This window comes from Canis aureus, chromosome 23 (assembly GCF_053574225.1).
Source record: "Canis aureus isolate CA01 chromosome 23, VMU_Caureus_v.1.0, whole genome shotgun sequence".
NCBI classification, from domain to species: domain Eukaryota; kingdom Metazoa; phylum Chordata; class Mammalia; order Carnivora; family Canidae; genus Canis; species Canis aureus.
This window is the reverse complement of record NC_135633.1, coordinates 28,448,397-28,472,362: the sequence shown is the minus strand read 5'-3', so window position 1 is coordinate 28,472,362 and position 23,966 is coordinate 28,448,397. Positions and strand designations below refer to the sequence as shown.

The following is a 23,966-nucleotide window of genomic DNA, read 5'->3' as shown; positions in this document are numbered from 1 at the left end:
GAGGCTGCTTTAACTGTCACCCAAGCTCGGACCCCCTTGCCCAGGCCTAGGCATGGAGTGGGTGCTCAGTGTGGATCATCATGGCTCTTCTGGGTCTAAGGGCCTTTCCCAACATGCTGGGAGAGGCAGAGCGTGCTTGAAGATGCACTGCTAGAGCACTGACCGTGCGGGCCTGGTTCTGAGAACATGGCTTGTATTATCTCATTTGATCCTCAAATCGACCCCACGGTGTCAGTACTACTACTCTCCTCACCACACACACGAATAAACTAGGCACAGTGGGGTTACATCAGCTTGTAATGCCTGAGGTCATACGGCTTGTAAGTGGTAAATGGGGAGTCTGGCTCCAGACACTGTATGTATAACCGCTCCACTGCGGTGTCTCTTGGTGGCATGGGATGGAGGTGTCCTGGGCAGTGAATGAACTTTCCCTCCTCTTATATGTGTGTTCCTGCCTACAGTCATAAATTGTAAGGGAGTGTCCTTGTAGATCACACAGTCATTTGGGAGACACGGTCACAGGAGAGGACCACGGTGCACAGGGCATGAGTTTAGAGACAGATGCACTGATGCCGTGGGTGGCAGAGGTGGAGTCCAGGAAATAAGCAAATAAGCCAGGGTGCAGTGACTCTTCCAGGGTGAGGGAACTGGTTGGGGAAGGGGATGCAGCTGGGGGGGTGAGGGGAGCACCCCCAGAGGGACCTCCCTACCTGGCTAAGCAGTGAGGAGCGCCATCAAGAGGTTACACCAGGGTTAGAACCATGCCTCTGGGCTAGAAGGATCAAAGAAGCCTAGGGGAACTGCAGGGAGCTTGCAAGGGTTCTGGGCAGTGGCCAGGCAAGAGATGCCTGGGCCACCCAAGCCCTGCAGTCCCCCAAGGTTCTTTTCTGCACTGACTTCCCCTCAAAGGCTGTTGGATTGTTCTGATGATCTCAGCAGTTTCCCAGAGAGCAGGATGTTCCCAGCTTGTTGTGCTTCTGAGATAAGGGGACAGACGAAAGCAGGGATAAACCTGAGGGCCCAGCCGGAAGTGCCTGCAGACCTCTCCGGAAGCAGCAATGGGGGGGGGGGGGAGGGACCCCATCCCTGCAGGAACGGGGGTGGGGAGGGGATGGCTACATGGCCCAGCCCTGAGGGGCTGACACCTGGTGGTGGTGGGGGGAACACAATGCTTCAAGTCCAGAGACTGGGGTGCTGGTCTTTAATCCTCTGCTTCCTTGCTGTGTGACTAGGGCAAGTTGCTTCACCTCTCTGAGCCTCAGTGAGTTTGAGTAGCATGAGGCAGGGGTGAGAAGCAAAGCCTACACTGTAGGTGTGTGTGAGAAGGGAAGGAGGTGAGGGATGTAACCTCACAGGCTGCAGAGGACCATGCTGGTGCCAAGGCTTAGGGCACATGTGGCCTTTGCTCCTGGGGGCCATCACCAGAATGGGGAAGCTGGTGCACCCTGGAAAGGCTTCAGCCAAAGAGGAACAGAAGACGCCTGGGGCAGACCCCTAATGCTGCTCCTAGCTCCCTACTTTTTGGGTGTTGGGCAGGTCCCCACCAGGATGAATAGGATAGAAGCAATCCCTGCTTGGCAGGTTTAGCTATAAAGGGGGAGGTCAGAAGAACATTCTAGGTGGGAGGTGGCCCAAGGGGCCAGCCGCTGACCTCACTTGTCTCCTTTCCTTGCTCTGCTCTTCCAGTGGGAACGCCTCTGGTTCCTGCTCCTCACCTTCACCTTCGGCCTCACACTCACCTGGCTCTACTTCTGGTGGGAAGTGCACAATGACTACGATGAATTCAACTGGTAAGTGGGTATGGGGTGGACAGGGGACATGGGGGCCTGGACCTTGGGCTGGAACTGGGGGGCTTTGGTTTGAACCTGTCTCCCAGGCTGGGCCCCAGAGCTTGTGTATGCCTTTTGGGGACAGGGTGATCCTCTGGAAAGCACAAAGGCCTTGCAGGAGCTGAGGGCCACTAGGGAGAACAGGGAACTCTTTCCTGCTGAGCTGTCATGGAAAATAGGAACAGGAGGCTGGGGCAGGGCTCAGCCCAGGTCTGGGGTCTCTGGACCTCATTGTGGACAAGAATCCCAAGGCCCAGAAAGGCCAGGGCCTCGGCAGAGGAGGTGACCCCAGCCCCCAGGCATCCGAAATCCCTAAGCAGGACCTTGGGCAGGGCTAGCAGATGCTACGGTTCTAGGATAGCTCAGCACTCCTCAGCTCCAAGGGCAGGGCCATCTGAGGCTGGTACCAGAGCACCAGGGTACTTGCTTCTTCCTCACCGCCTCCGCTGCCTACCTTTGTCAGACAGTGAAGAGCACAGGAAGGGGGTAAGTTCCCTGGGTTCTGGTGGGGAACTCCTCCACTGACAGGCATGGAAACGGAGGCCCCAGGTCACACAGCCAGTGGGAGCCGACGTGGGGCTTGGAAGCCAGGCCTCCTCACTCTCCATCCTGTTGAAAGTTCAGCTCAGTTCACTGTGACCATGAGCACACTAAGTTGAGCCCCTCTTAGGCTCAGTTTCCTCTTCCGTAAAATGGGATAACTCCACTGTCATAAGGTCTTTCTGAGGATGAAAAGAGATGATGACCATACGAGGGCCCAGAGCTCCACATCACCCTCAGGGCTGCTTCCTGGGAGGCCAGAGCTCCAGCTGGAAGGTGGCCATGAGGTTAGAATTTGGGATTTCCAGGACTCTGGGCTTCTGAAGTGCTGTGGTTCTAGGATTCTGAGATGATCCTAAGATGCCATTAGTGGAATCTGGGCATCCACTCCCCTCTGCATGGCACAAGGCTGTGCCCCTGTTATTAATGAGCACAATAAAGGATGTGCCGCTGTCCCCCTGCAGCCTGGCAAGATGAGCCTGAGTCACAGAGGTGGCCTCTGGCCTTTATTAAATGCCATAAATCAATTATTCATCCTCACAGATACCCAAAGCACTGTTGTGCATAAATGGAAACATTCCCTGCTGGCCCTCCACTGCAGACTTTGGACTGGGCTGAACTGGCGGGCTGTTTCCTGGGAGCTCGTCCGGTCTACCCCCATCATGTACAGATGGGGAAACTAAGGCCCAGAGAGGGCAGGACTCACCTGTGGCCACAAAACCAGTTAGTGCCAAAGTAGTTTGAGGACCGTCTGAGGAGACTGAAGCTCAGAGAGGTTACGTAAACTTTCCAAAGTCACACAGCAAGAGGCAGGCAGGGACCTGAGCGTGGCTGACTGGATCACACTGTCCACAGAACTACCTCCCTCTGCCTAGAGTGAGCGCCCTGTCACTGGGCAGCTCAAGCAGAGCACAGGTGCCTGCCCTGTTGGGGAGGCTGCAAGGGGAAGGCCTGGGACTTAGTGATGGCCTCAAGACCCGTAGCTCCCTCAGCCTGTCCTCTCAGTTTGTTGGAGTTGGTGCTGGGATTCAGGAGACCCGGGCCCGGCCCTCCTGGTCTCGACAGCGTCTGGGGATGGTTCACACAAGTGAGAGGACATGAGCAAGAGGCAGGTGGTCAGGGCTGGATGCAGAGAGCCAGGGAGGGGGCCGTGTGGGCGCTGCTCTCCAGGAGGGCTCCCTGCCAAAAGTGAGAGACAAGTGTCACCAAACAGCTCTCAGGAGTCATTCCCAAGGAGCAGGTCCTGCCCTTCTTTGGGCCTCAGTTTCTCCAGCTGTATGGTGAGAAGGGTGCACTCAGTGGTCTTCTAAGCAGCAGATTTTCACCTGCAACTGAGGATGAGGGTCAGGGAAGGGCAGGTGCCCCAGAGTGTCCTCCTGGTGTCTCCTCCCAGCCCCTTGCCCAGGCCAAAGGTGGCAGCAGGCTGGAAAGCACCTGGGGCCGGCTCACATTCTCTGACTACTCTGGGTGAACTGCTGTCTTCTCTGAGCTTCAGTGTCCCCAGCTGTCCAGGGAGGATGCAGGTGGCTCAGTCTTTCTGGAGAGCAGCTCAGCAGTAGCTCTCAGGAGCCTTAAAAAGTTCATTCCCTTTGGCCTATGATTCTATTTGTAGGAGCCTAAGAAAATAATAGAGCTATATGCAAAATTTTCTTTTTTGTGTTCATTTATAAGAGTGAATCATTGCAATCTGTCTTCATTAGTAGAAAGTTGACTACATATGGCACATTAATTCAGCAGACACATGGCTTTTCAAAAATCACATTTCCTTGGGATTTTTACTGACATCAGTAAATTCTTGTGTTAATAATGAGAAGAGAACTGACTGAGTACTACCACGTGCCTTGCCTCCTTTCGTGCTCTAGAAGCCCCGTGAAGGACACTTTGTTCTCTCCAGCCTACAGATGAAGAAGCTAAGGCTCAGAGAAGTCCGGGATTCCGATTTATCAATCCTAAGACCCCCAGACTTTCACATTTTAGCATCAAAATTAAGATGAATGTCACAGTCAATGGCATCTTAGAATCAGGGAAGCCTGTCACCTCTGCAGGCCAGTAAGAGGCAGAGAGTGGGGATCTGAACCCTCTGCACCTCCCTCTGAAACCCAAGCTGAGCATGTGCTGGACATGGCAAGGTCCTGGCTTTGCTATTTTATAAATATATAACCATGGGAAACCCACTGGAAGAAAAGTATGCAAAGTCTTGCTAATGGTTACTCCTGGGCTACAGAAATATGGAGAACTGTTGTTTTCTTCTTTATGCTTCTTGGCCTGCCCCGGGGTCCATTGTGAGCCCTGGACAGGCCTGACCGGTGAGCACGGAGACTGTGATATCATTACTGAGAGGTCCAAGGCCTGGTCACTGAGGCTGGCTGTGAGCGCTGACGGCCTGCTGGCCCAGGGGAGCCTCCTGGTTCCCTGGTGCAGGTCTGACCTCTTCTCCTCCTGGCAGGTACCTCTACAACCGCATGGGCTACTGGAGTGACTGGTCCGTGCCCATCCTCATGACCACAGCTGCCGCCTTCACCTACATCGCGGGCCTCCTGGTACGTGGGGCCGTCCCAGAGGGTGGGCAGCCCTGCTCCCAGGGGGAGGGAGGCAGCTTGCATGGGCCGATGCAGGGTTACCCTGGTCTAAAGGGGGAAGCTGGCTTTTTCCCAGAGCCCCTTAGCCTGCTGCACCTCTGGGGTGGGAGGTCATCTTGCTTTTGCCCCATCCTGGAACGTCTTCCTCCTGACCCAGTGAGAACCTTCTTTCTGTTAGGGCCCACTGCAGACTGTCTCTTCCAGAAACTTCTCCCAATTCTCTATTCCCTCAGACTCAGGTCAATTCCCATGCTGGGCTGGGGGCTTTCTGGGGATGAGGCTCAAGTCTGCTTCAGAACCCTGGGGCCTCAAACTCCTAAAACATTTACCGGGCAGCCCAAGTGCAGCAGGGTCCAGTGACCTCTTGAGGAAGAAATTGTAGGGGAGGAGGAGCCTAGGGGCCTAGAATAACCTGGGAGGTGGCCAGGCTTGGGCTGGGCTGAGCATTCCCACTGCCTGCCCCACTGCAGTTTGTTGACTGCCGAAGGGCATGTGGGAACCAGCAAAAACCTTCGGGTCCCACATGGTACCTGACTGCTACCCTGTGGGCCCCATCCTCAGGTCCTAGCACTATGTCACATCGCCGTGGGGCAGCAGATGAACCTCCATTGGCTGCACAAGGTAAGGGCAACCTCCATGGGGGCTGGGAGAAGGAAGGGGGGCTGCAGGCTGCGGCAGCAGAGGAAGAGCTTGGACACGCCATCCTTCCTCCTTGGAAGGAGGCCATCCCTCCTCTGGATTGCCCTTACAGTCGTTCAGACAGCTACCAGAGCACTCACTCTGTAGCTGGCACTGTTCTCATAGGTTGGCTGATGTTAACCCATTTAACCCTCATGGTAACCCTATGATGGAGGGACTTACCATTCCATCCTGCAGCTGGAAAGACTGAGGTACCATGAGTTTAAGAAACTTGCTCAGGGTCTCCCACTTATTAGGATCCTAGCTCTGTAGCTGCCAATTGGCCAGCACAGGTCACAGCCCCAGCCCCCACCCTCTTCATTCTTCAATATGGTTAAACTCACATGGTGATGTTATTCCCAACTCAGAGCCCTTCCCACCACTCCCCTTGCTCCCAGGGTGATCCCACCTCCCCAACTAAGGCCCTGCATGACTTGGGCCCTGCTCATGCCTCCCAAATTCTGGCATGGGACGGTCACCTCCGCTTCTGCTGCATGAGACAGCCTGGGCCCTCCTGGTGTGGCTGCTGCTTCTTGACTATACCTCTTTGCTCCTGCCCTCCCTCTCTCTCCTTTGGACTCCTTTCTTCATTTGCGTCCCCCACCCACACGCTGCTCAGTCTCCCCCTGGCCCTGACCAGCTCCCCTGCCGGTCCTTAGCATCTGTGTTGTCCACTTCCACCTGGCCCCCCCCCACACCGACCCTCCCCAGTCTGGGAGCTCCTTGCAGGCCAGATTGGCTTTGCCCATCTCTGTGTCCCCCGTGCCCCACTCAGGGTGGGGCCCAAAGTGGGGAGGCTTCATACATTCCAAGGCTTAGTGCTCAGGCCACTCATTGCACACATGTGAATGCATGTGGCCAATGCCTGCCCTTCCTGAGGCCTCAGCTGGCATGGGGTGTGGCACAAAGCCGACCATGAGAGCCCCTCCTTCCCCGGAGCATGTGGGGCGCAGAGGGAGCCTAGGTGTCTCTTTTTACCAGAACGTGGCTCACCCACCCCCCTCCTAAAAGAAGGGGAAGATAAGTTCAGAAGCCCCTCCATGAGAGGGGTGCAGAGTGACAAGGGGAGGGGCTCACTTCCTGCTAGAAGGCGGACATGGAGCAGGAACCAGGAGGAGGACAGGGCAAGAAGCTAGGCTGTGTGGAGTGGCAGGTGCCAGGGGGCATCCAGGGGGCCTCTGAAGTCAGGCATGGGGGAGTCAGATCCTGGTAACTTGAGTCTGAGAGGAGTGAAGGCCAGCCAGCAGCCTTCCCCCTTCCTCCTGCTTGTCACACTATCTTGAAGTCTCCTCCGGGCTTCTGAAGGCCCCCTCATGGGGCTCTTTCTTCTCCCGACTGGGCAGCTGACACTTGAAAGAACTGCATTAGCTGGCACCCCAGGTGGGGCTGGCACCCACTGTGGTTACCTCTTCTGGCTCATGCCTGGTTCTCAGCAGGTCAGGTCACACTTCCTTGATCCTGGTGGAGAGGCCTCCAGAGGCATGAAGCCAGCCTGGGTAGCAGATCAGTACAGGGAGTCATCCCCTAGGTCTGGGAGGATCAGATGCCTTCATGTGCCCCAGGGCCAGCTCCTGGGGTGCCAGTCCTGCCTTCCTCTCCCCTCCATGCCCTCCCATGAGATCTCAGCACGAGGAGGGGCTTTGCAGGCCGAGCTGATCCACAGCTGGCCCTGCTGCACCAGGATGGAGGGAGTACCTGGGGGTCGGAAGATTCAAGCAGGGACTGGAAATTCTACTCTTCTGCTTCAAAGATTCTATCACTCGATCCTAAGATTCTAAAGAATCCTATCTTTTTTGTTTTAAACCAAATTTTGACCATCTAATACACTGACACAGTTCAAAATTTAAAAGGTACGAAAAAGTTATGCAGTGTGAATCTCCCTACTACCTTTCTAGAGGTACTCTAAGTATGTGCAAATAGGCAAATACATTTCCTTTTTCCTCCTCCCTCGATTACAAGTACTAGCCTGCTCCCTGTCTTCTGCACCTTGGGGGGCACCTGGCTGGCTCAGTAGGTTAGGTTAAGTGTCTGCCTTCAGTTCAGGTCATGATCTCAGGGTACAGGACAGAGCCCTAAGTGGGGCTTGGTGCTCACAGGGAATCTGCTTTTCCTTCTCCTCCCTGCCCCTGCTCTCTTTTGCTAGCTTGCTCTCTCAAATAAATTCTTAAAAATCTTTTTTTTATCTTGTTGATCATTTTTTTAAAAAAGATTTTATTTATTTATTCATGAGAGACACAGAAGCAGAGACACAGGCAGAGAGAGAAGAGGGTTCCTGCAAGGAGCCCAATGCAGGACTCAGTCACAGGACCCCGGGATCACAACCTGAGCCAAAGGCAGACACTCAACCACTGAGCCACCCAGGTGCCCAATAAAAAAAAAAAATATTTAAAGAAGTATCTTCTGCACCTTGGCAAAACCAGAGCTCCTTGCGTGGAGAGTGTCCCCACGGGTGTCCACTCCTGGCTCCTGTACCCTGCCCCCCCCACCCCGTCCCTCATTCCAGGCTGATGCGCCTGCCCCGGATCCCAGAGTTCTCACTTCCTCGCCCATACAGTGTGGCAGTGAGCTGGGCAGGGAAGTGTGTGGTCAAGAGTGTGCACTCTCACTAGTTCTTGCCACTCGGCCTTCTGGCCCAGGGCCAGCGACACATGCCCTGCAGTCTGGGCTTAGAAAACACCCTTGCTGTAAAGCATTCCCAGATTTCTTGACTTTGGCCAGTCTGATGGGTGAGGATGATGCTGCCAGTAGTTTACTGTACATTTCTCTCTCGATGACTTAGATTCAGCATTTTCCACATGCTAGAAGTCATGTCACTTAGTTTCCTTTTCTGTAAACTGGCTCTTCATCTCTTTTGCCCCTTTTTTTGCGGTGGGATTTGCTTTTTGCTTACTAATTTGTAGGAGTGCTTTATGGATTCAGAAAATTCAGCCCTTTGACCACTGAACTGCAAATAATTCTTCCTAATTCATCTTTCAACTGGGCTTGTATTTTTGCCATAGGAACTTTTTTATTCTTCAGGATGTGAATGTGTCATCTCTTTTATGTCTCCTGGGTTTTGTGTCAGCCTTAGAAAAGTCTTTCCCACTCCAAGGTTATAAAAAATTTCTATGTTGGTATCACTTGGTAACTGTAGGTTTCTACTTTTTTTTTTTTTAACATTTACTTATTTTATCTTTCTGGAAGTTATTTGAGGGTATCGTGTGATTTTTCTTCTTTTTTAGATGGCTTCCTAGGTCCTGACTCGACTCTGTTCAGTAATCCATTCTTTCCCTCTAATTTGAGATGACACTTTTATATTAGACTAATTTTTAAAATATACATAGATCTGGGGGCACCTGCATGGCTTAGTCAGTTAAGCACCTGACTCCTGATCTCAGCTCAGGTCTTGATCTCAGGGTTATGCGTTCAGGCCCCACATTTGGCTCCACCTTGGGCATGGAGCCTACTTAAAAAAAAAAAAAAAGGATCTGTTTCTGAGGTTTTTATTTACTTCCATTTATCTCTCCGGTCTCATGCCCAGTATTGTACTGATTTACGTACTACAGTTTTATGTTTTAATCATTATCTTTATTTTGAGAGTCTCTGGTTCCCCGGGGTCCTGATTAGGGGCAGGCTGCAGAACAAAGAGGCCTAGGATGGTCCAGAACAGGAGCCATTTGGGGCAGGCAGGGTACTGTGAGCAGATCTGGGTGTCCACTTGGGGACCTTCCCCTTCCTCCCCAGTCCTCTCAAAGCTTGTTTCCCAGAAACAGGAGACAAGTCCAGGCAAGGGCCCAGAGGATGAGAAGGTTGAAGTGTACTTGGGACTTTCCAGTAAACAGGAGATCCCTTCCCTGAGATGCCCCCCTTCCTGCCCCACGCAGCACTCCAGAATCAGCTCAGACGTCACTGCCATGAGGGGCTTTGATCACAGCTCCTACCTCCCCAGGCTGTTCCTCGTCCTGGCACTGATCACACTCCACTGCCCCAATCTGTGGCCTTGTCTGAGGCCTCTGCCACAGTGGCAGCAGCGCCCAGCCCAGGGCCTGCCTAGAGGAGGTGTCTGTCAGTGACCCAAGCTGCAGCCCAGGGAGGAGGACTGGGCACAGTCACACCCATCAGTTACTGTGTGCTGGGGCAGGGCCTGTGCTTCTGCCCTCAGCCCAGGCCCCAGCAATGCCTCTGGAGGCCATCCTATCACATTCCCTGCATCAGCGCTCCCTATGAATTCAGACTGCCCCCCAAACAACCAGCCCAGGCTCCCCAGTTCTTCCTGGCATCTGGTCTCTCTTCCTCCAGCGGCAGCTCGGGAAGGTACACTCCTGCTAGGTGATGCTCATCACAGTAGCCGTGGCCATCATGTCCTGGGCGCCTACTGTGTGTGTCAGACGCTTTCCACACAGTATTTCGTTTACTCCTTGTAAAAATCTTGTTCGGGCAGCCCGGGTGGCTCAGCGGTTTAGCGCCGCCTTCAGCCTGGGGCGTGGTCTTGGAGACCCGGATCGAGTCCCACGTCAGGCTCCTGCACGGAGCCTGCTTTTCCCTCTGCCTGTGTCTGCGCCTCTCGCTCCCTCTCTGTCTCATGAATGAATAAATAAAATCTTAAAAAAATAAAATAAAAATCTTGTTCATTTGGTATTATGCCCACTTGTTCAAATTATACCACTAACATTTAGTAAGCATTTGCATTTACTATTTTGTTGCCAACCCCTGTGCTTATGAGCACAACACTTGCTTTCTCCGCCGTATCCCCAAACCCCTTTCAGGGGGCAGTTGCTCTTCCCATTGCACAGATCAGGAGAGCTGCTTCGAGGGGCTAGCCCCTCAAATTAGGCCACAAAGCTGAAATTTAACTGAAGGATGGGACTGGTGCAGCCCCGAACCTTGGCCAGACATCTGCCATTTGGATCACAGAACCCAGATTCCAGCCACCTGCTGCACTTTTGCAAGGCTGGCTTCCCACTCCTCTCAGGCACCAGCATGCAGGCCAGGCTCACTGCACGGATATTTTGCCTGTGTCCTCCGTCCCTCCCGCTGTCCTCTCAAACCACAATCCCACCTGCACAGGAAACCAAGGACCACTTTCAGAGCAGGATAGTGAGCCATCACTGGCCTTCTGGGTGGGCTTTATCCTTTCCAGTCAGATTCAAGGGACAATGGTCACGTTGTTGGAAATCGGTGCAGTTATCATAGCTTAAAGAGACATTGGGGGGGATGTGGATCTCACAGACACTGAACACTGCAGTAAGGCTGCTGAGCATAATGGTTGCCAGGACAGCAACTGCAAAACTCAGAGAGAATAAAAATTTTAATTGCATTAGGATTATGGGAAATCAGTCTTTTCACTATCAGTTAAATGTAGGAATACTGCGGAAACAACCCTTCAGAGACATTGGCAGCGCCCAGGGCCTGCCTGAAGGGGCAGCAGAGGGGCAGGGAGCCTGGGTATTGGGGGGGGGGATTCTCAGGGACGGTGAGCACACTCCTTGGCCTCCCCGTCTACTGCAGCATGAAAGCCCAGAAAGAGCACGACCCCTGAGACAGGCAGGATGGAGTTTGTTTCTGGATCTGCCCCCTCAAAGCTACAGGGCAAGCAAACCCTTATGCCCACCAGTTTCCCCATCTGTAAACCCAAGGTGATAATGACCTCACCTGGGACATGACAAGAAAAAACATGAGGAAAACAGGACATCCCTCCCCTGGCCCCGGGCACATGGGCCCTCTGTGTACCTGCCTCTCCCTTACCCGCGTCCCCCGGGCCAGTATGTTACAGCCCATAAAGGCCCCTACTCGTCTCAGCCTTATTACTGTTTCTTATTGGAACATTTGTTTCTGGGCTGATGGGCTGGAATGACAAACCTCCAAAGGAAAACTTAATCCCAGGCAGGAATGAATCTTCCCTGCCTGGCAGGGAACAAAGATGGATCAACCACTGTCTCTGCCCTTACCATCCAAGCTCCTTCTGTTAGTGGAGGGCTCTCAGAAGGCTGCTGCCTCCAGAAAAGGCACTGCAGGAAGGGGTGGGGGGCAGTGGGGAGAGCTTGCAGCAGCAGCAGGGCAGGCCATGGTGGCGCTACGGGCTGATTATGGGGGTGGGGGGTTGGAGGTAGAGGTGTGACCTGAGCTTTAAGTTGCCAGGCTTGGCAGTGAGGGGAAAGTGGCTGGACTGAGAGGGGGGCTGGGGGCCGAGTAGTCAGAAACCAGGCTTCACTTGGTTTGGGGAAGCATCTTGCATTGCAGGAGATATTTCAGATCCCATCTGTCCGCAGAGCTCGCTGACCTGTGGAGGTTGTCTCCTCTTCCCTCAGGGTTATGCTCCTCACCTTCTCCGGGAGGCAGCTCAGAGGGCAGCCCCCACCAACACAGAAGCTGGAAGCTCAGAGGCCGGGGCTGGGAGCAAGCCTTGGCGGTGGGGCCGGGCAGGGGGTTGGGGGCAGAACCCTGCCTCACGTCTGCTTGATACCCCCCAGGGGGTATCAGCTCTTGCAGGGGACCCGGCTTCTCAGCCTCCTGCCCCCATGGTCTGGACAAGTCACCCTTCACCCCAAGGGGTGCTGGCAGTGCCAGGAGAGGCCTTGGACGTGACAGGCTGGGGCCGGCAGAGGTCCCACTGGCCGAGTGTCTTCTCACACCCTCAGTGGGGCTGAACCCTGGGCTGTGCCTCACCTCCCCGCCAGCTGCCTCCCATCTTCTCTCCTCTCCAGCCTCCTTTCCATATTCTCTTGAGGTCCCCCTGCCTTCTCCTGCCTCTGTCACTTATGGCTCCCTTATAGTCGTGCCTCCCTGCTCTGTGGGTCTCTCTTGCACTCTCCATTCCTCTCTGTGACCTCTCAGGCTCTCCCACTGCCTGCCCCCCCCACACACACACACTGGGGATGCTCAGGCTGTCCAGGCACACTGGCTCTGACCCTCTGTTGGGGGATACTTCCCCTTCCAGATGGGGCTGGTGGTCATCCTGGTGTCCACAGTGGTGGCCATGTCAGCCGTGGCCCAGCTGTGGAAGGACGAGTGGGAGGTACTGCTGATCTCCCTGCAGGTGAGTGTGGGGGGGCGGTAAGAGATGGTGGGGGATGGTGGGGGGTAGTTAGGGGGTAATGGGGGGTAGTGAGGGAGGACAGTGAGGGATGGTGAGGGGTGGTGAGGGGGTAGTGGGGGGCAGTGAGTGGGGATGGTGAGGGGTGGTGAAGGGGTAGTGGGGGGCAGTGAGGGGGGACGGTGGGGTTGGTGAGGGGGGTTATGGGCAGCTCCTTCCTTGGGACCTTCCAAACAAGGCAGTCCCTTTTTATCACTTATGTCTCTCCAAAGGCCCAGAGGAGGCAGGGAGTGGCCTAGGCCACACAGCAAGTCAGAGCAGGGAGGGGGCTAGGCTACGGCTCAGGGTTTCTGCACCCAGAGTTTCCTCCACTGAAAAATGGAGATAGAGTTGCCTGACCCACAGATAGAGTCTGGGCATAGCTGGGAGCCAATGGTCCCTCTTGCCCCTTCCCACACACCAGGGCACGGCACCATTCCTGCATGTGGGGGCCCTAGCTGCCATCACTGCGCTCTCCTGGATCGTGGCCGGACAGTTCGCCCGTGCAGAACGGTCCTGTAAGTATGACTGCCTTCTGAGTACCAAAACCAGCTTGCCCTGCCCTCACATGAACATCACCTAGGGAGCCTGGGGATAAGGTGTCACTCTCAGTGCAGGGGTTCTGGTTCAGAGTGGACGACAAGTTCCACCTAGGGCTGCAACCTTGGTCAGCCCCGAGTGTTCCCTCCTCTGCCTGTCTGTGTGTGTTAGAAGTCAAGCTCGCCATCCCAGCAAGAATGGGGGCTGCCTGTGGAGCAGGGTCACCTCGGTATCTGGGTCCTGACAGGTGGATTTTTCTGCCCACCCCCCTCACCTCCAACCTGCCCAGGGTTCATGGGTGGGCCTTGTGGGAGCCAAATAGCTCCCCAGGCAGCCTCACTCACAGTCGGTGTCTGCAGCCTCCCAGATGGCCATTCTCTGTATCTTCTTTGCCGTGGTGTTTGCCTTCTACCTGGCCCCTCTCACCATCTCCTCTCCCTGCATCATGGAGAAAAAGGACCTGGGCCCCAAGCCTGCCCTCATTGGCCACCGCGGAGCCCCTATGGTGAGTGCCCCCTGAGGGTCCTAAAGGAGCAGAGTGGGGCTACCATTCTGGGGAAGACAGGCCAAGAACCATCTCCTTGTAGAGAGGAACTTGTGGGGAAAGGAATGTAAGTGTAATGTAGTAATAGCAGTGATCTTAGATGGACTGAATCCTGAAGAGCCCTGAAGGTATCTTACTAAAAAGATTTAACTTTTATCCTGAGGGAAGATGCAGGAGGGCTTCAGGCTGGGGCCAGACCCAGCAGAGCTGGGTGAGGTGAGAGAGGTGCCAGGTGTGGGGAGGACAGCAGGTCCCTGGGTTGCCAGAGGCAGCAGAAACACATTCAGGGCTGGTGGGGGGGGGGGGGTTGGCACTAAAGGGACAGGTGCAGCTCAGAGCCCATGGCTAAAGGGAAGGTAGTGGTGTTCACGGGGTTCACCTGGAGAGAGGAAGAAGTCAAAGTCAGGGCCCTGTGACCCCACAGTAGGCCTTCTTCTTGAGAGGATGGCTTCAGAGCCTTCTTCCTCGGCCTTTTGTCAGCTGTGGGAGCCTGGACTGATCCCTATCTGCTCTGCCGGTTCCCTTGTCCTAGATAACCAGAGCGTCTGCCCTGCTGGCCGATGCGAAGCAGGCCTTAGCACGTGTGAAGTGCCTGGTTATGGGCCTAGTGCACAGAAAGGAATAGGTATACATTTCTGCTTTCTGGGGCAGGCCCTCTCCCTCCTCTGGACCAGGGGTTCCTTCTCCAGAAGCACCTGGAATGTGTGATTCTGAACAGAGGCAGTACCACTTTCCAACCCCAGGGGGCACTCGAAGACTCCGTGAGCATTTTTTTTTTTTTTTTTTCAGTGATTGAGAGTTCCATGGTATCACTGAATTTCAGGGTAGTCAAGGCACCTGACAAAGTAACTTTTAAAAGGAGGTAGTTGAGTCTTATGGGGCTGTGAATCACTCTTAGGTTCTTCCCTGCTGCCTGTGGTGGGTGTTACTGTGCCCATTTACTAGATAAGACACAGACACTTGTTCCCTAGCTGCACCCTGGGGCCCTCCCAACATACCCTTTGCTGGTCCCAGCACCTCCTGGAGGAAAGCAGATGGAAGGGCCATGGCTATGGAGTCAGAGATCTGGATTTGGAGTCCCGTTTTGCCCCATGTTGCCTGTGTGTCTTGGTGGGGTGGGTCACCAATCCCCTCTGTGCCTTATGCTGCAAACTATCATGAGCATAACATAGAAGCATAGCCTCTGCAGGTGGGCGGGGGCCCAAGATTATAGCACCTCCTCTGTCCATGACCCAGATTACCCACTCCCACCTGCTCCCTCAGCTGGGAAGGAGCCAGTGGCCCCAGCATAGATAATTTTTTTAGTAGGAAAAATCTCTAATATTTGTGGGAGGTGTTAAGAATGGTATAAGGAATCATAGAATGAAAAACAGTACAAAGACTCCAAGACCACCTTCAACATTTATCAGTACTCTTGCCATTCTTATTTCATCTGTCTCCCTACTTTTTTTCTGCTATTTTCAATATATTTTTTTTAAGATTTACTTATTTTAGAGTATTTTGAGCACAAGCAGGAGGAGCAAAGGGAGAAGGAGAGAGAATCCCAAGCAGATACCGTACCCAGTGCAGAGCCAGATGCAGGGCTCAATCCCACAACCTCAGGGATCACCACCTGACCTGAAACCAAGAGTCAGATGTTCAACCGATTGCACCACCCAGGCATCCCTATTTTAAGATTTTTAAGAAAATGTATTATGTAAGCAATCTTTACACCCAACATTGTTTGAACTCATGACCCTGAGATCGAGAGCTACATGCCCCATCTGCCTGGGGCTCAGTCAGTTGGACATCAGACTCTTGCTTTTGGCTCAGGTCATGATCTCATGGGCTGTGGGATCAAGCGCTGTGCCTGGCATGGAGTCTGCTTAGGATTCTCTCCCTCTTCTTCTCCCTCTGCCCCTCTCCCTGCTCTTGTGTGTGTGTGTGCAAGTGTGCATGCGCGTGTGTTCGCTCTCTCTCCCTCTCTCAAAAATAAATAAATAAAATCTTAAAAAAGGAAAAAAGAGCTATATGCTCCATAGACTGAGCCAGCCAGGCACCCCTCTGCTGTAATATTTTAAAGCAAATCCCAGACATCGTATCATTTTGCCCATACATCCTTCAGGATGTATCTCTAATCCATAAGGACTTTTTTTTTAACATAATGACAACTCAATGCTGCTGTTACACCCAACCAAATTAATAATAATTGTTTAAAATTATCTAATACTGAATCTATGTTCAGTTTTCCTTTGTTGTCTCAAAATACTTTTTTTGCAGTTGAGCTGTTAAAAATCCGGCTCCAAATGGGGTCCACATGGTGCATCTGGCTGACATGTCTTCCAAGTTATCTTTTAGTTTATAGCAGTCCCCCTCCCCTTTTTCCATATGCTGTTTATTTGTCAAAGAAACTGAGTCATTTGTCCTGGAGAATCTCCCACATCATGCATCTGGGTGATTACGTCCTTGCAGTGGCTGTTGAGGGGCTGGCACGAGTGTCTGACACAGCCAAGTGTCTCACTGTGCATGCACGTGTATCGGTGTCTACACTAATACATATCATTGTGTATCATTGGCTCTGGATCCACACATCTGTGTGTGATGAGCCCAAGTGCACACTGCTGTCTTCAAGATGGTGTCTGTGTGCCCTTGGGTGTATGGTTCCTATGTGGGTGCACCTGTGTGTTTCCTCTTTATTACTTGGTCAGACTAACTCCAGCGTTGGAACTTTTAACTACAGTGGCCTGCCCACCTGAGTTTGTGACAACTGCCCCTCATATACACACTCCTTGACAAAAGAACCCCACTTGGGCTTAGGCCTGAGGCAGGCAGGGATTAAGAATTCACCCTGAAATCCTGCCTGCTTCTTAGAGCCCTCCTGGAGTCCCAAGGCTGGCCAGGGAGGCCCAGGTTTCCATGTCTCTCTCTCCAGGAGGTCGGCACCTACCCCCTGAGAGACCTGAGTTTACAAAGCCTCACCCACCAGGGGTCTTTGTAGCCCCTGCCATGCTCCTTTGTATCTACCCACAGTCCACCTTCTGCAGCCTCAGCCCACGAGGGAGCTCTGGCACTTGTGAGAGGCCTGGGTGTGTGGACCATGTAGAGGCGAGACGGGCAGGAGCTCCAGAGTCCAAGCCTGTCTCTAATGCCTCTGTGACCCTATTCTGCCTCTGGGTGAGGCCTCACACAGCCCACAAGACTGAGAGAAGGGAGCCACGTCCTCCAAAGCTGCTCTGCCCCAGGGAAAGAGGAAGAAAGGATGTCTCTTATCTTACCTGTGAGCTTGATAACATTAGCCCATTTTAAGCTAAAGAAACCAAGGTGCAGAGGTGAGGTGAGTGGGAAGTGGAATTGTTCCTTCTCAGCCCCATGGCCCTTGCTGTGGGAATGTGTTACACGTGGGAGCGGCAAGACCAGAGGGAGAGAAGATGGGCATGAGCATGTCTCCGTGGGAATGAGATCAGCCACAGGAACCCCTTGCAGCCCATCCTTTCACTGCCAGGAGTCCTTCCTCTTCCAGCCCACACTGTGCAGAGTCCTAGCCCAATCCTTGGTGTGGTAGTGACCCCCAGTGGTGACAAGGGGTATGACAGGGTCCTCAGACCAGACAACTAGGGAGGGAGACTTGGAACTCCCACTCTCTCAACTGGAAGGACCCAGTGAATCCAGAGAACACGGAGTATGCACCCCCAAGGGGAAAATGGGGAAGCAGATGCACTGGTGGTCACAAAGCTAGTTAATGGAAGGGCCAGGGCTAGAACCAGGATCTTTTGATGTATATGCTATGATATTAGTAGTCATTTATTAAGCACTATGTTCGGGGCTTTTAACCCACGTAACAATCTGGGGGGTGGTCTTGTCATGTCTGTATAGATGAGAAAACCAGGAACCCTGTGGAAACTCTGCCATCCTGAGTACCCTCTCCTCTCCCTCTGGGATTTCCCCCTGGACCTAGGGTATAACCACGAGGAAAAGCCCCAGCCCAAGACTGCCACAAGGCAGAGGACTATATAAAAGCCCTCACACCCCCCACATTTCTATAGGTCAACACTAACCACCCCTGCCTCCTCCCCTCAAAAAAACCTCTGAGGCAGGCATGATCTAACAGATGAGGAAACTGAGCCTCAGAGAATCTGCGTGGGTGCCCAGGGTCCCACAACCACTGCCTGGAGGAGTGGGAACTAGCACCAGGCCTACTCTAGCCTCCCGACACAGGTTCTCATTGGTCAGGGAGGTGTACATCAGCTAAATGTTGGCTCTCCCTTCCTGCCCAGCTGGCCCCAGAGCATACGCTGATGTCCTTCCGGAAGGCCCTAGAGCAGAAGCTGTACGGGTTACAGGCTGATGTCACCATCAGGTAGGTGTAGGGGTTGGGGGGACTGCTATACCTCTCATCCCTGCTGCACTCACATCTGGGACTCTGCTGGAGGAACCTCAGGTCCCAGAGCCTCAGAGATGGGAGGGCAGAGACTTGGACTATCCACTGCAGGGCCCACACCCTGTTTGTGCCAAATGCCAGGATATAAAATAGAGAAGTGAGTAGATGCTCTTGGTTCAAGCACGGGTGGGGGAATGGGACCTGGGGTCCTGTCACAGGTCCTGTTGAAGGAGAGACTAGATCTATATGGCTCAGCAAGACGGAGTTCAAACACTCATAAGTGAAATAAACACATTGCAGAGTAATACATCCACTGTGATGTCAATTATATTTTACTTAGAAGACCACATAAAATGATTTACACATTCTCAATGTATAGCTTTTAAAAGTATCTATTAGTATAAAGGTTGAGAAGAATCCATAAAGTGTCACAACAGATTACCTCTGAGAAGGGGAAAAAGACAGGGCTACCATGTTTAGTCTACACAGGTGATTGTGTAGTGAAAAATGAAACCACACATAGGTTCCAAGTATAGATATCACCATCAGTCCATCATTGCCAGTGTAGACATCACAGAATTGTGTGTTTATCCAAACTTTCTAGCAGATGGTGGTAAAATGCCTTGAGGAAGGGGGACTCCCATGCCTTTTACTATTTCACACTAAGATACCATGTGGGCTATTGGCAGCCCCAGTGGGGTAGACCAGGCTGGTGGTAAGAGGAATGTGTCAAAGAGGCCTGCATTTGTACTGTCCTATAATGGCCTCACATGGCCTGGGTTCTAAATCAGGTTCTACCACTCTCTGGGCTAATGGGCCTGAACTAGGTACTTCCCTCTCACAGCCTCAGTCGCCCCATTAACAAATGAGGTGGCACCTATCTGCTGTGGTTGCTAAGAGAATAGGCCCAGCCCTTCATCTTCAGCCATCCTTACCCCCATCTCACCCTCACAGAGAGCCAGAGGGAGTCCCCCACCGGCCCACTGTCCTCCCTGAGGCCCAGACAGGAGCAAAGCCTGCTTGGCTCCCATGGGCATTGTTGTAAATGGGTGGGAAGGAGTGAATGGGTGTTGGGGGAGGATCATCAGTGGGCAGATGAGGGGCCTCGGTGGACAGTGACTTGGCGGTCCCACCTTCGCACAGCCTGGATGGTGTGCCCTTCCTCATGCATGACAACACCCTGCGGCGAACCACCAACGTGGAGGAGGAATTCCCAGAGCTCGCCCGCAAGCCCGCCTCTATGCTGAACTGGACCATCCTGCAGAGGCTCAACGCCGGCCAGTGGTTCCTGAAGGTCTGGCTATACCTGTCCCAGTCCTGGACATGGAAAACACAGATAGGGACCCCATGGGGCAGCCATCAGCTCAGATGACCCCTAGTTCCCTAGCATCAGTGACTCATCACCAGGCCGGTTGGTGAGCTCCTATCACTGGAGCCCAGATATCATGGTCATCACTGCTTGTTCTGGTTCTGTTTTCCCCATAGAAAAAGTTGACAGTGATGAGAATAGTTAACAGATAAAAATTGTTAACTCTGTCAAACTCTAGAGGGAGATTGGTTCCTGGTCTGAAATGCTACTAAAATGTGCCGGGGTCTGGGAGAAGTTCCAAGCAAATGATTCTTTCAGGAAACAGGGTGTGGTGTGGAGAAGTTAGGGTCGGGATCTCCTAGACTGGCCACAGCCATCAGTTTGCCTGACCCGAACACCAGCAGACACTGGCAGCTCAAGGGTGTCCCTCCTTGGTAGCCAGGAGCCCCAAAAGCCGGTGAGGCAGCCTCTTGTATCCCTATCTCCACCAGACTGATCCCTTCTGGACGGCCAGCTCCCTGTCGCCCTCTGACCACAGGGAGGCGCAGAACCAGTCCATCTGCAGCTTAGCAGAGCTCCTGGAGCTGGCCAAGGGCAATGCCACGCTGCTGCTCAACCTGCGTGACCCACCACGGGAGCACCCCTACCGAGGCAGCTTCCTCAACATCACGCTGGAGGCCCTGCTGCGCTCTGGCTACCCCCAGCACCAGGTGAGGCCCTGCAGAGCAGCCCCACCCGGCCCCACCCCGCCCCACCCCTCGGGAAACCCGGGACTCCCTTATCAACTCCCAGGCCATCTGTCTAGACCTCAGCTTCCACAGTGTAGAATGGGGATGGCCTGCCCCATGCCTTCCTGACAGGGCCATATGGAGACAAGAGGGAAACAAGGAACCTTTGAAATGTACAAAGGGCAGGAGCAGGCTCTCTGGAACACTTACTTTCATGAAGCGTTGCCCACATCCTTGCAGTGTACTACTTGGAGATCAGAGATTTGAAACCACTTTATGGCAGCATGCCAGACCGGTGGCAACCTCCGGAGTAACCTGGGTTATCAGTCTTGTGACAAAGGGACTAGAGGGGAAGGTTCCCGAGTTGTTGCCGGAGCAATTCCACAGCCTTGGCTGGATCTAGCTGGCCCCTGTAGATGGTTATTACATGTAAGCCTCACTGTGTGCCGGGTCCCATCTCTTTTAACCCTTCCCGGGGCTCTGGGAGGGTAGATGCCATAACCCGGTTTGACAGAAGAGAAATCTGAGGCTGACCCGCTCCTGCCTGCAGGTCATGTGGCTGCCTAACAGGCAGAGGCCCTTCGTGCGGAGGGTGGCCCCTGGCTTCCAGCAGACATCGGGCTCCAAGGAGGCGGCCACCAGCCTGCGGAGAGGCCACATCCAGAGGCTGAACCTGCGCTACACTCAGGTGTCCCGCCAGGAGCTCAGGTGCCCACCCCAGCTCACGCAGAGGAGGCCAGACGCACTGGAGCTCATGGTTCAAGGAGTAGAGGTTGAGAGCATAAGGCAGATCTGGGCGTTGTCTGAGCTTGGTCCTCTGGGGGTAGATTCTTTTCTCTGGGGACAGTTGTGAGGACAGCAGGTTTATATAGGGGGGCATGCTTTATAGATTTCCCACACTGGGCCTGGAGGCCCTGGTCCGAGGGCCAACCAGCCTCTGTCCGCCGGCCCCACAGGGACTACGCATCCTGGAACCTGAGTGTGAACCTCTACACGGTCAATGCACCGTGGCTCTTCTCCTTGCTGTGGTGCGCGGGGGTCCCGTCTGTCACCTCTGACAACACCCATGTCCTGTCCCAGGTGCCTTCCCCCCTCTGGATCATGGTGAGTTGGGAAATTTTGGGGGGGCAGAGAGGATACCTGGGGATGTATAGAGAGAGCCTATGGCACAGGGTGGGGGGCAGGCTCCACACTCCAGTCTCTGGTGAGGTCTCAAGGGTGGGGAGCAGGGCACTGAGGAGGATTTTCGTGGCCTCTGAGGTCTGCACTATGGTGCTGGGGGGTGGGGAGAAAAACATCACTTCAGGGCCCTAGGGGAGTCAATTACTACTTGGGGTTTGAGCGTGGGGAGGTTATGTCTTATTTTAAAGGAGGGGGAAAAAGAGTAACAACAGGACAAGGATAGGGAAAGTGAAAAGCTGGTCTGAGAATAAAGCAAATAAAACCAATTTTCAACTGGTTGATGGAGCACCTGCTGACAGGCTTGAGCTCCAGTCCCAGCTCTGCTATAGGGGGTTAGGGGTGCCTGTGACCTCCCTGCTGTGCTCCCACTGCCACCTCCCCGAGGACATGACAGCCAGTCCAGCTGAGACAGTGTCGGGGTCAGTGAATCAGATCTAGGTTCTGGAAGGTATGTCCATCCACCTGCCCACTGTCCTCACAAACCTCCAAGGGCTCTGCTCAGAACGAGATGGAGGAACTCACTGACTGGCGGCAACAGCAATGAGCACCTTCGAATTTTCAGGTCACTGGAGCTGACCAACAGCGAGAAGGGCTCCTGGCCCAGCCCAACCCTCCTCCACAGTCTCCCTGAGATCGAGGGCCCTGGAGGCCTGGCTGCACAGGAGGCTTTGCCCTCCCTGGCCCCTGGAGGGGGAGCTCCCGCACTCCACACCCTACGGAGACACATGTAACCTTAGACCCGCACAGATGCCCTGTGCCTCTCCACACACACCCCTGCATACCTGCTAGTCCTTTACACCTTCACATTCAGCTGCCTGCCTTTCATTGACTTGCCTTCTGCTTGGAGTCCCCTTAAGCACACAAACCTTTCAGGCTTATTAACATATGCCCCCTTTACCCTGACCTCCCCACAGACTTTTTTTTTTTTTTTTTTTTTTTTTTTAGAGAGAGAGAGAGAAGACAGAGGGAGGGGCAGAGTAAAAGGGAGAGAGAATCTTAAGCAGGCTTCATGCCCATCATGGAGCCCAACGTGGTGCCTGATCTCACAGCCCTGACATCATAACCTGAGCTGAAATCAAGAGTCAGACACTTAACCGACAAAGCTACCCAGGCACCCCCACATAGCCCACACAGATCTCTTTTATCCTACACTTGCACATGCACACGCCCACACACCCACAGTGCTCAGATCTCACTGCTACAAAATATAATCTCAAGGCCCCAAACCCCAAAGCCCCCTCTAGGTCCTCCCTCATCCTTCCTTGAGGGTGACATGGGGTCCTCCTACCCAGACCCTCACTTTGGAGCTCTGGTATGGACCGGACATAACTGAAAACTGGCCACGGGCCATCTGTCCACAGCCCCCAGACGAGTACTGTCTCATGTGGGTCACCGCGGACCTGATCTCCTTCATGCTCATCATTGGCATCTTCGTCCTCCAGAAGTGAGTAGGCTCTGACCTCCTTCCATGCCCCACAAGCCCAGCCCCCACCCCAGCCAGTCGAACCTCCTCCTGAGCCCTGGGCAGCCTTTTCAGGGTAAAAGGAGGACCACCCAGTGGCCCTCAGCCCATCCTCCTCAGCCAAAGCTGAGTGGTTTCTGGAACAAGCACCCAGCTGGGAGCCCAGAGCCAAGCTCTGCCATGACTTGCTGTGTGGACTTTGGTGGGTTTCAGCTCCTCTCTGTCTGTGTCCTCACCTGTTCCCTAGGGCCTGGGCTGTCACCAACACTCAGAACTTGGGTGTGCCATGCTGGAGAACCCCTGCCTGTCAGGGCAGCAGCTGGGACAGTGATGCAGTGGGGAAGGGGAGGGCTGGCCCAGGGGAGGGTTTAGGGCCAGACAGGGGCCCCGATCCAGCCACAAACAATGACTGGCTGTTTTATTCCTGACTGACGTTCTCTCTCTGTCACACACTGCTCTGATCCGGCGCATGTCCCTCCTCTCTCTCCCCACTCCCCTCTCTGCTGCACTCTGGCATCTCACAGCTATCACTTGATCAGGTAATTCTGGTGTGGTCTTCCTCTCCTATTCCTCTTTCTCCTTCTTCCCTGCCATCCCTTTCTCCAGTTCCATCTGAAAACCTGCTGTGCACCAAGCCTGTGCCTGGGTCCCTCGTGGGTCCCCCTCCAGACACCTCCTCCCCTCGCCTGATGCCTCCTGCTATCCTTTCTCTGCCCCGCGATCCTCCCTTCTCTCCCCATCTCGCCATGTGTGCCCTGCTGCCCTCTGGTCCTCCTTGCTGTTTCTGTGGACGGAAGCCAGCGCTTCCTTGCAGGTTGCTGACCAGGCCTCTCTCAGCACCAAAGCAGCTTCCTCTGGGGAAGGACTGTGCCTGGCCACCCCTCCCAAGGCTGGCTCGCAGGGACCTTCACCACTGCCCAGCAAAAACCCTACCAAGCTCTGTCTCTCCCTTCCAATCTCTTGGTGTCTCCTCTCGGGCTTTGCCTCTCAAATTGCTCCTTCACTTTCTCTGTGTCTCTCCTCTCTCACTCTCCATTTCTGACTCCCCTCTCATACACATAGCCTCTTTGCTTTCCCTGGAATAACCCCACAGTGGTTGAGCTTCCTGTCCTAGATGTACCTGGCTGCAGAGACCCCAGCCTGACACCTTCCTCCTGGGTATAATGT

The 23,966-nt window shown here is 53.9% G+C and overlaps 1 protein-coding gene across 5 annotated transcripts in view; it reads left to right on the top strand.

The window, feature by feature from the left end:
• GDPD5 (glycerophosphodiester phosphodiesterase domain containing 5) overlaps positions 1 to 23,966 on the top strand; it is an 86,471-nt gene that overhangs the window by 57,176 nt on the left and 5,329 nt on the right. For 2 of the 5 annotated variants that reach the window (XM_077867071.1, XM_077867070.1), the window contains 13 exons: positions 1,687 to 1,790; positions 4,816 to 4,909; positions 5,510 to 5,569; positions 12,543 to 12,641; positions 13,102 to 13,195; positions 13,577 to 13,722; positions 18,015 to 18,097; positions 19,262 to 19,412; positions 19,919 to 20,137; positions 20,706 to 20,863; positions 21,112 to 21,259; positions 22,699 to 22,781; positions 23,324 to 23,338. In XM_077867071.1, the coding sequence (XP_077723197.1) occupies positions 1,687 to 1,790; positions 4,816 to 4,909; positions 5,510 to 5,569; positions 12,543 to 12,641; positions 13,102 to 13,195; positions 13,577 to 13,722; positions 18,015 to 18,097; positions 19,262 to 19,412; positions 19,919 to 20,137; positions 20,706 to 20,863; positions 21,112 to 21,259; positions 22,699 to 22,781; positions 23,324 to 23,338 (1,454 nt within the window). Of the gene's footprint in view, positions 1 to 1,124; positions 1,262 to 1,686; positions 1,791 to 4,815; positions 4,910 to 5,509; positions 5,570 to 12,542; positions 12,642 to 13,101; positions 13,196 to 13,576; positions 13,723 to 18,014; positions 18,098 to 19,261; positions 19,413 to 19,918; positions 20,138 to 20,705; positions 20,864 to 21,111; positions 21,260 to 22,698; positions 22,782 to 23,323; positions 23,339 to 23,966 lie in introns of those variants that run through there. The other 3 variants (XM_077867072.1, XM_077867069.1, XM_077867073.1) reach the window with 2 other exon arrangements.